Consider the following 12,059-nt stretch of genomic DNA (forward strand, 5'->3'; position numbering starts at 1 on the left):
CTACTCAGAAGGCTGAGTCTGAAGATCATGGTTCCAAGACAGCCCAGAAAGAAAGGCTGTGAGACTATTTTTCCAATTAAACACCTAAAAACTGGAAGTGGAGCTGTGGCTTGAAGTAATAGAGCAAAAAAAAGCTCAGGGACAGTGCCCAGTCCCTGAGTTCAAACTCCACAACCAACAAAAACAAATAAAAACATTTAGTGACTACTTTCCTCCAGCCAGGTATTGTTTGAAACAGTCAAAAAAAAACAGATTAAAAGAAAAATCCCTTCCCTCACGTAGCTTACATCTGATAAGCAGAGTAGATAACAATGTAGATTTAAAACAATAAGAAACTAATCATATCAGATGCTGTAAAGTTGTCAATTTGAGATTTAAGTAAAAGCAAGAGGATTACACTGGCCTAATTTTAAATAATACTTTAACTCCAAGGAATATATATTGTTTTTATACTTGTAAATGAACAAACTATAGACTTTTCAATAAGTGATTAGCAGTGAAAATCAAATTTAAATAAGTGTACTATTTGAAGAACTCTAACAGTAGAGTCATAACTGGAAATGAACATGTTCCATAGAAATTATACATCAGTACAGCATTAGCTATGTTATTAAACATCTCTTTAATTACTCATATACTAAGTAACCAGGGTCTTGTATCAAATGTTCCTAATAATCAGTAAAAATTTTCTCCTTATAACAAATCTTGTCCAGAATTTCTCTATTTTAGGTACTTTCTGGACATCAGTCAAAATATATTGATAATTTTTTATGTTGCTACAACAAGTTGATGATAAGAGAGAATTGAGGTTCTTCTATTTTAATATGTGATTTTCCTAATATGAGGTATACAGATCTTCCTATACATTCTCACATTAAGCTTAAAAAAGAAATTTATAAAAATGTTTATAATTATGTATTTCTCAATTACTGGTACTTTCCTTCTTTATCCTTTTTATATTTCAGATAATTAGCATTCAGATTATCTATCTTGTGAAATAATGGAATGATGACAACTTTGGTGGTTCTGTTTCAAATTCATGTCTCCGGTCTCCTTGAAGCTTAACAATATTTTCCATTTTTAGTTGAACTTTAAAATCTTGTTCATATTACTTGTATGTCACACACAATCTGTTCATTGAATTCTATATTTCAGTTCATTTATATAATCAAAATAATAGGTTCACTATTAATGTTAAGTAATGATTCTGTTACAGGGTAATAAATTCATAAAGATGAATTTTCACCAAAAGTACCAAGACTTAATAGGTATTTCTCTCCAAAAGGGGTATAAGACTATATATTATGTTCAACTTAGCAACTGTGTTCCTAACTCTAATCCATTATCCACACTGAGACAACAAAAAGGGCCACAAAAAGGAAAGAGTAGACACATTTTCTAGTGAAACAGGGAAACAGAAGAGGTGTGTAGCTGTGCCTCAGGAGCCTCAGGAGTGAGTTTCAGAAGAGTATTTACTCTTCTGAAATGGACTGCAAAACATGAAGTCTACCTAGGTACTGAGTTATGAGTCTTGCTTTATATGATCTTCAATCCATGAATTTATTAGGGTGATGATTGTGGTTGGGTATTTCATATATGGGAGAGGGAAAACAAAGTAAAGAAGGAAAGAAGGAAGGAAGGAAGGAAGGAAGGAAGGAAGGAAGGAAGGAAGGAAGGAAAGAAGGAAGGAAGGAGGGAAGGAAGGGTTATTTGAATCCAACTAAGAGTCTGACACAGAGAAATGGGAAAAATTCATCAGAGATCTGCCACTGTAGCTAAATGTCTAGATGATTTTTAATGCATAATAAAGCAAAAGAGGGTGCTAGTGAGAGATTCTGCAAGAAAAAATGAGAAAACTCAAAATCTTGATAGGGTTAGAAAGTGTGGCATCAGATTACAAAAGCAGCACCACAGTAAAAAAAAAAAAAACCTTCCAGCTTCATTCCCATTAGATCTACTCATTTCCTATGCTCCAAATCTGCAGGAATCAGAAAGTACAGTTGAGAAGATAATGAAGTATCTTGTAGTAAGACTTTGTTCAATGTAGGAAAAATTAAAAAGAGACTTCTCTTTCTTCAACTATAGACTATCTATTACCTGCCACAGGCCTGGACAAGAGAACAGGAAAAAGCCTTGGAGACAGCCCCTGTCCAATGTGTCCATTATTACATGAGACTAGAGACTCTTATTCCTGATCAAAAGACTTGGGTTATCTAAGGCAGACTAGAAAAGTTTGGTAATTCACCACAGTTTTCATTCCGGTACAGAAAAGATATTGTTCCATGAATAAATACAAAGGAAGAGTACAGGCATAAAGAGTGTTATTTTATGATTAATCAAGTCTCACAAGTATTCATTCAGTATAAGAATTGGAAGAACCTAGTAAATGTCCATAGTTCTCTTAGATTCATTAATGATTTTAAATAGCTGTTAACTATAGTGAGATTGTTAAAAGAGAAACAAAAATGAAATAGATTTTTGCAATATATTGTTTCTTTTATGATTACATATATTATCTCCTCTATAGATCACAATAACCTACTCAAAAGGGTACTGATATTAATTAGCAGCAAACACAAAGAAAATAATGAGCAAGCTTAAAATATTAGATATCTATTTTTATGTTAAATTTTAAATGTTATATTGTTCAGGTTTCAATGGCAATTGTTAATGTTAAACGTTAAGTGTCAATATGCAATGGTCTATCTTGTACATTATTACATGTGCTCAATATATATGAAAGTAGAAAAGGAAACTACATTCATATAGCATATTTGTTTTAGGTATTATTAAGACATTTTATAGAATGTTAGTAGTAATGAGACAGTATTATTACCAAATACTTAAAGCAATTTTCAGTCTACATAAAACAAATAATAATTGAACAAACAACTAAGTCTTACAATGAACTGCCTCTTCAAAAGTAAGAGCATATTCATTATATGGAGTATGGATATAGTTTTGAAATGAGAGTGACAATTGCCAAAAATCATCAAATTAACTTAAATCAGTGGTTTAACTATATTCCTAGTCTAGATTTTCTGAAATAAACTTGTACTGTCTCATTCTAAAACTACACTACCTGAATGATAGCCTAGGTTATGTTTTGAATTGGTGTGCTATGTCTGTGTCTGGATCCTCTTGAAAAAAGCAATATTTTGCACAATCATTTAAATCACACCAACTGTAATTTTATAGTTATAAGAAGGAATCTTGGACTTATTGTCAGCAGACTCAGTTATTTTGTGTCACATGACACAACCTACTCTGGCTTTTGAGGCACTGGTCAGAGGCCACATCTTATAGTAGACATGACTCAATGTGGCTGTATGTTCCTCCCATCTCTGAAGCAATTTTTCATATCACTGTTACCATTGATCTACAATACCATGCACCTGCCCTCCAAAGCTCAATTGCTATCTTGATGAGCCTTGAATTTAGGATTTGGTGGTGTTTCCCCTTATAAATCAAGAATAGCCAGGTATCAGTGGCTCACGCCTGTAATCCTAGCTACTCAGGAGGCTGAGATCTGAGGATAGCAGTTCAAAGCCAGACCAGGCAGGAAAGTCTGTGAGACTTTTATCGCCAATAAACCACTCAGAAAACTGAAAGTGCTGCTGTGGCTCAAGTGGTAGAGCTCTGGTCTTGAGCTGAAGAGCTGAGGGATAGTGCCCAAGCCCAGAGTTCAAGCCCCACAAACGACCCCCCCCAAAAAAAATAATTAATTAAAGAAAGAAAGATTATTCGCTACCAACTTTGAAGATAATAGTCACAAAACAACTCAGAAAAATAATATTCTCACACTTCTACTGTATGAAAAGTCTTCTCTAAGACACATGATAGCAGAAATGCCATAGGAAATAAGTTATTAAAGTGGGATAAACTGTTCAATGACATGTTTTTCTGTCTCTAACTTTTCACTCTTAAAATAGAAATAATTGAGGCAGAGCTCTGAAGATCGTGATTCAAAGCCACCCCAGGTAGGAAAGTCTGTGAGACTATCTCCAATAAACGACTATGGTTCAAGTGATAGAGCACTAACTTTGAGCACAGAGAGGCTAATTTATATAGCACCTTTGCATGCCCTATTTTCAACACAGCTTTATTTATATTACTTATTGATTAGTTCACTTTGTATTAGTGAACTAACAGGATTTGTATAATCCTCACATCTTGTCTGTTATGTTCTTTGGGAGGCTAAGGGAAAAATTAACATTAATGTGTTCTGAATTTCTATCATCATCTTTTATAATTTTACTGACTTAAAGATCATGATTCAAACTGATCATTTATTATGTATTTATGTATTTATATATTTATTTTTGTCAGCCATGGCGCTTGAACAGCTTGGGTGCTGTCCCTGAGCTCTTCAGCTCAAGGCAAGCACTCTGCCACTTGAGCCACAGCACCACTTCTGGTTTTCTAGTGGTTTATTGGAGATAAGAGTCTCACAGATTTTCCTGCCCAGGGTGGCTTTGAACCATGATCTTCAGATCTCTGCCTCCTGCGCAGCTAGGATTAGAGGTGTGAGACACCAGCTCCCGGCTCAAACCGATCATTTTAAAATAGCTCATTCATGTTCCCAGTTGAAAATACAATTTCACATAATACAAAATGAGTAAAAAAATAGCATTGAAAATAGCACAATGTAAAATTTTACAAATTTTCTGCTGTTGGGGGTTTGTTTAGAGCACAATAACGAACTAATCACTATTTATTCTTAAATGCAAATTATTGTATTTATATTACCATAAGTAAAATAAACTTATTTGTGGGCATCTAAAGGTCTTTGTATAATCATGATGACAGCATCATCATTCTTCCACAACCAGATTTGCATCACATTCTAACTACTGCAAGTGATGCATTGCAATGAAGCATTGCATGTCTATGAAATAAGCATAATCTGTGGGCTTTCTTTTTGGCCTTTTCTTTTACTTGGATGAAGCATTCAGACAGCCATGTTTCTAACAGTACTGCATTCCATGACTGGGTCATATAATATAACTAAATAGGGTGTACTGTTATTGCTCACAGATTAGAATGACAAAACTTCAATAGGACCAAAATGTACATGGCTCCTATGGCTCATGTCTGTAATCTTAGCTACTCAGGAGTCTGATATCTCAAGGGTCACTGTTCAAGGTGGGAAAATCCATGAGATTCCATCTTCAAAATGACCAGCAACAAGCTGGTCTGAAGGCATGGCACAAGTGACAGAATGACAGCTGAGCCAGCAAGACAAGCAAGCTGAAAGCCCTGGGTTCAAATTCCAATACAAGTAATAAGTAAGTCAATGAAATAAGATAAAAAACTGATGTCTGCTGCTACCGTGGGCACTAATTGCTCTGGTTCACTAATTGCTCATACTCTGATTTATAACATAAAACCTCAGGTTCTCAAAATCGAGGGGCCTGATGTTCTCTCATTTCCTCCTCTGTATCTCTTTGAAAATTAAATTCTGACAAGTTATGAGTCACCTGCAGTGCTATGTTCAAAAGATTTGGGGGAGAAAGAATCTTTCCAAGTAAAATAAATATTTTTAAGTAAGCAGAAATTTCTCTTGAAGGCTTCAGTAGAAGAATCACGTATTTCCTTACTGTGCAGAATAGCAAATCCCAGATCAACTGGGATGATGTTTAGACCATGGCTTCAGTTTCAGCAAGTATCTCAGTAACTGATTATTTAGGCAACAGAACTGACTGAAGAATAGTAATAAAAGTATTTAAAGCTTAGTCCAACAGATATCCTTTCCCAGAGTGTAAGAGGATGACTCTACTGACTATCAACAAAGCTTGAGTATGAAAACTACATGAAATTTCTATTATACTCTCAAAATTCAAGACACAGGCAACATTGAAAACAATAAAATAATACATCCTCAACCCATTCCCACTGACTCACTGAACAAAACAATTGTATCATGCTGGAGTAGAATGCTAAGTATATTTCTTTTCATACTACCCCCACTAACTGTTGTACCTGTGGCAGAAGTTACGTGTTATATGAGAAGTTTAAAGTTCTAACTCAGTAATAGAGATAAGAAGCATATTGTAGCAGCCTGCTTACATAGGTTGAAGAACGATAGCTAGTATATACCTTGTCTGGCTTAAACATGAACAAAAAGAAAAACTGGGACTCTGCAAATGAGGTACAAATCAGTAGAGATCAAAAATTATATTGATAGTTCTAAAAAATTACTTCAGGATAAATAGACTATGTCAAGAAATATCTGGGGATCTTTTTTAGACTATAAAATATAGAATCACAAAAGGTAATTAGGAATGGACAGGTGCACAGAGAAAGAAAATACATGAATAATAAGAAAAATGCAAGAAAAGAAAAAATTAGCAGCAAAATTAAAAGTGGTTGCAGAAGCAATAAAATGAATACTATAGGTAGTCAAATGGAAATATGAGAGAAAAGTTTACAGAGGAAAAACAAGCTGCAGACACTTAAAATGCAATATGTGGATAATTAATATGCACAATGAAGACATCAGAGCAAATGGGATAGGATCAAATATAAAAAGAAAATGTTCCCTAAATGGAAAAAAATATCAACAGTATGCACAGTAGGAAGGTTTGTAAATACACCTTTCATATATCTCAGCAAATTCTCCTAATTAAAGATACATACAAAAATGTCTGTAAGAATTCAAGCTTAAAAGATGTAAACATAAAACATAAAAACAATGGAGACAAGGACTTCTTTGTAACAATAAAAGCAGGTATTACATAAAACAATACGGAGTTTTACAGCAAAATGCTACATTGAAGTTTTATATGCAGGTAACTTACTTCATTTTGGAATGAATAAGAGGAGTGTGGGTTTGAAAAAGCCTGAGAAACTATTTAAAATAGAAAAGAGGGTCACAGGAAACCCCAACCACATGGTAGCCAGGCAACTCTGGTTGTCAACAGACAAGCATTCCTCAATGCAGCACAAACCCACAATTCACACAAGCCTTAATCCAGGGTGAGGATTTGAACTGACAAATGACCACTAAGTGGCCAACATTGGAGAAAAAAATCCATTTTTTCACTCTTCATATGTTGAAATACTATAGCCAAGTGTCGTCTTAAAAAGGAATCTGTTGGTCCTGACAGAGACCTGAAAAGGAGGAATAATGACACGGCATGGAGACATGTTATAATCATTTCTTGAGGAGAAATGACATGAGGGCTCACAAGAGACAGTGGTTTGGTTTGGTTTGGTTTTGTGGGGGGGGGGAGGATTGTTGTAATCTTAGATGGTGTTGGATGCCAACCCAATGAGAATAGCAGCAAAGAGCTAAGGTTGTGGAAAGCACACTGGTTAGTGACCCCACGCTCTGTGGTAAGGAGTAAAAGCCAGTGCAAATGCAGATAGTCTGCTAAATTATGGTGAAAATAAGTAGATTTAGGACAGTGGAGAAGAAAGGTGAAAAAAATAGTGATTTAGAAAACCAAATATATGCAGTAAAATAGATTGGAAGCGCTGCAGCCTCAGTGGGGTTGTGAATTTATAATGGTTACGGTCTTCCCTTCTGTATGACTCTGCAGGACAAGATGCCCACAGAAGGCGGCAGGAAGAAAATGGACAACGATAACAACCTCCGCACACATAAAAGTAAAGTTTTTAAAATGGAGTGAAGGTATTAACAAATTAAAGTAGAAAGTATTATTCTAGCAAAGTGTTACTGAAATTACATGACGTAAGCCACATAAGGAAAGGAAATCCGAATGAAAGATAAAAAAATATGTATAAAAAAGTATAGCTGTCAAATAAGTGCACAAGAAAGCATGAAGGTGAGAAACCAGAAGTCAAGAATTGGGTGAGTGAATTAGTGATGAGGGTTGGAAAGACTGTGAATGGTATACAAGCATGTACAGTAAAAGAAAAACCTAAAGGATTAAAACGGTAAGAATTGGAAGCCCTACTCTTGGTTATGCTCTTGTGGCACTTGGGGTTTTTTTAATTATAAAATATATGTTCTAGTATTCCGCATGTACTTTCCAGGGAAAAATACTCAAAACAGTAGAACATTGCTGCAAGTGAAATTCGGGCAGAATCAGCAATAGTGCCAATGGAAACTTAACAAACACAATTTCTCCTTGATTTTTTAAACAACTTAGAGCAACAACAATTGATCAAGAATTCTACTTCCGGGCTGGGAAGGTGTCTCAGTGGTAGAGTGCTTGCCTTGCATGCATGAGGCCCTGGGTTCGATTCCTCAGCACCACATAAGCAGAAAAAGCCAGTAGTGGTTCTGTGACTCAAGTGGTAGAGCACTAGCCTTGAGTTGAAGAGCTGAGGGACAGCGCCCAGGCCCAGATTTCAGACCCCATGACTGACAAAAAAAAAAAAAAGAATTCCATTTCCTCTTCTTATAAAAATAGTCTTATGAAAATATAAACCACTTTACAAGAATGACGTGTTATCACTAAGCATGGATTCTAGAAGCTAGTATATTGTTATAAACATAAATATCATTATGAGAATAATGCTTACCAAAAGAAGGTGACTCTCTTCCATCCTCCAATCCTGAATCTCTCTCTCTGTCCCTCTTTCTGTGTTTATGACCACGATGCCTGTGACGTCGATGGCTTTTTCTTCCTCCCAGAGGCACATGAACTCCAATAAATAGTGTTCGATGACCTTCATTGGGAAATAAATGCACAAATTAAACTCTAATCATTGAAGATGATAATTTACACATTAATGGAAATTGAATTCAACCCAATGCAGCAAAATGTTTTTTATGTGTATGAAATATACAACTGGCATTGTGTTTTAGCATTTTATCTCGTTAGTTCTATCACAAACATTTATAACTGTAATTATTTTGCTATATATGTTGCAACTATCGTTGACTTTTTAAATGTCTTCATGTTTTTATTAATTTGATTATTGTTATCATAGAGGTTATGTACAAAGGGATTACAATTCCATGACCTTTCCTTTCATACAATGTCATCTGTTCCCTCACTCTCTCCCAGGCCCTTCCTCCCATCTCCACCCACAAGTTGTATAGTTCATGTCTTCACAATTTTTTGAAAAAATATTCCTCTTCAATACCCCCATTTTATTCAGCCACTCATCATGCCTCACTATAAGCTAGAACACCTTCCTTGGTGTTTTATTTTGGTTTGCTGTGTTTCTTTTTTCTTTCTTTCTTTTCTTTCTTTTTCTTTCTTTCTTTCTTTCCTTTCTTTCATTTCTTTCTTTTCTTTCCTTCTTTCTTTCTTTTCTTTCTTATTGTGAAAATACCATACAGAAGGGTTACAATTACATGGGCAAGGTAATGAATACATTTCTTATCAAGTATTGTTGTCTCTTCCTTTGTTTCCCCTTCCCCGCCTGTCCACCCCACCCCCCTCCCAGGCCAATGTCTTGTACATCTCATTGTTACAATGGGTCCATCTGTATCCCTATTTAAACAATTTGTTTTTTCCTCCCCCCCCAAATTATACCAACATCAAACACAGTGAAAATAAGGGTTATACCATGGGGGGAGAGACATACAAGCAACAAAGAAATCATCTTATAAATACGTTAGAAACAATCGCATGAAAGAAAAAACATTTGAATACTTATCTTGGGGTTCATTTCCCTAACATCAACTTATCTGACCTTTTCTGCTTGTCTCAGACATATACTAGTTATTGCAAATAAGGGAAACCATGGGACCTATGTTTCTTTGGGCCTGGCTTACTTCACTGAATATAATTTTTTCCAAGTCTTTCCATTTCCTAACAAATGGGGCAATGTCATTCTTGCTTTGTTTCTTTCTAATTCTAATCTTGTCTTTTATCTGTCCTGAGCCTTGATATATGTTTGAACAAATATAAACTTATCTATATCAATCCCTTGCTTTAATTCACTGATTAATCTTTAACCTAGAGGACACAAATTGTATTTCCCTAAATACTCTAAGATTTCTCTAGAAAATTATTTCTCCACAGATTTTATTTTTCTAAATATTTTGTCTGAATAAAACATCCAAATATTTTAATATTCAAGCAATTTCTGGCCTCTGCCATTTTGTCCAGCCTGTCTCCTAAATCTATTTTTGTCTCACAAATGGCATCTCTGTATGTGATTTCTCATCCTTAAAAATCTTGGAATTCTCACATCTGATGTTTCCTTCCGGGGCATTTGAGATGAATAAGGATGATGTGATCCAAGAAATAATGGTATCATAGTAAAGATTTCAGCTAGAATCTAGGATGGGGAAAAAAATGAAGTCTGACAAAGTAAAGAAAACTTCAAGAAAGTGGAGGTCCCCCCAGGTGAGTGAGGCAGATTCAGAGAAAGTAGAAAGGTAGGAGTGAGGCTGGGCCTCAGCGGGCAGTTAAAGCCTTCAGAGCAGGTACCTCTCCGAATATCATTAAGAACCTGTATGTGCAAGCATCATTTCATATTTTTATCTACCATCTGCGTTATCTCCTTTGGTGAGATGTTTGTTCTTATCTTTTCTCATTTTGCAACTTAATTATTTTCTTTTCACTTGGGTAACTACAATAAAAAGCAATACACTGGTGGCTTTAACAGCAGAAATCTATTTCTCAGTTTTGGAGGCTGAAAAGTCTGAAACCTTGGTGTTAATCTGCTTCCTCTTGGTTCACCTTCTTCTGTAACCTCACATGACAGAAAGATCATCTCTAACATGTCTCTGCTTTAAAGGAACAAATCCCATTTGCTTTCTGTATATTTTTTGTAAATTTAAATCTGCTCTATAAAAATAAAATGTAATAATTAGTATATGTCGAGGATAGTCCTAGCTATTGTGACAATAGCTCAATAACTATCTATACATGACCATATAAAATGATGTGAATTGAAGTGAACTACAAGATATGGAAACGAGTTCTTTTTGTTTTTTGCTTTTTGTTTTAATGTACTGTGTGAAGTTATTCCTTTTTTCTTTCTTCCCCTTTGGTTTATTCACGTTGTCACTGTGTTGATTTTGGTTCCCTGTTTATTATATATACATTTATCTGATTTGGGAAAGTGAAGAATAACAAAGTGGTAAGACAAAGGACAAAGGGTGAACCAATGCAACAGTGATACTCAAAAGACAATATGTTGGAAATGAACTTTACAACTTGGGGGGAGTAAATTAGGGGAAGGGAAAGTGGGAGAAAAATGAAAGAAATGTACTCATTACCTTACTTATATAGCTTTACATCACCTTTATAATAAACTAAAATAAATTTTAAAAATAATAAAAATGTATTAAGTCAAATCTCATAACTATTCATAACATTGAATAACAATAGACAAATTTATCTTATAAGGAAGAAAAATGAGACAAAATGGGGACATAGGTAAGCATTATATATGAAAAAGGATTACATGGGAAGATTCTCTTAAGAAAATATTAATATATTAGTTCAAAACAGTCTTCCTTTGTCAATTGCAAATAGTAAAGTGCTATAGTGCTCACTTCAGCAGCACCTAGACTAAAATTGGAGCAATACAGATCAGGATGGCCCCTGCGTAAGGATGACACACAAATTCATGAAGCATTCCATATTTTTATATTTAAACAGAAAAAAAAGTTAAGTGCTATAACTGCAGCATGATGAACTGGATGCCTGTCACACATGTTGAATTCCCATCCTTGACGGTCCTACACTAAGCAATAGGGCCTTCATGGATGCACTTAAGGTTAAGTGGCATTACAACTAGTATTAAGAGACATTAAAGAACCCTTCAATCACTTTGTCTCTAAGCACAGGCAACACAGTGAAGTAATGTGAAGACAAAGTAAGATGACTACTGTCTCTCAACCAGGAGAAAAGACCTCAAAATCAAAACTACCCTGTCACTCTTAAAGGTAGACTCTTCATCTCCAGAAAGATGAGAAGACTTAATTTAAGTCACCCTGTCTATGGTGCTTTGTCATTGCAGCCTTGGAATGATTAGCACAGCCAGGAAAGTCTCAACTGAAACATGTTTAGTCATACTAACTTTCAGAAGACATGCCATTAATATGATACTTTTACATACTCAATGAGTATTATTTTAACAGAGTTCCTTTGAAAATATATCAAATATATCATAATAAATTT

The 12,059-nt window shown here is 34.9% G+C and overlaps 1 protein-coding gene and 1 non-coding gene across 13 annotated transcripts in view; one reads left to right on the plus strand and one right to left on the minus strand.

The window, feature by feature from the left end:
- Slc4a10 (solute carrier family 4 member 10) overlaps nt 1-12,059 on the minus strand; it is a 446,328-nt gene that overhangs the window by 131,590 nt on the left and 302,679 nt on the right. For all 12 annotated transcript variants that reach the window (XM_070021992.1, XM_070021977.1, XM_070022002.1 and 9 more), the window contains one exon: nt 8,494-8,640. In XM_070021992.1, the coding sequence (XP_069878093.1) occupies nt 8,494-8,640 (147 nt within the window). The remainder of the gene's footprint in view (nt 1-8,493; nt 8,641-12,059) is intronic.
- Nucleotides 11,424-11,525, plus strand: LOC138834804 (U6 spliceosomal RNA). Its single transcript, XR_011374265.1, has one exon. It is a non-coding gene; the product is annotated as a U6 spliceosomal RNA (small nuclear RNA).

The sequence above is a fragment of the Dipodomys merriami genome, unplaced genomic scaffold, assembly GCF_024711535.1.
Source record: "Dipodomys merriami isolate MVZ:Mamm:240054 unplaced genomic scaffold, mDipMer1.0.p SCAF_1, whole genome shotgun sequence".
Lineage (NCBI taxonomy): Eukaryota > Metazoa > Chordata > Mammalia > Rodentia > Heteromyidae > Dipodomys > Dipodomys merriami.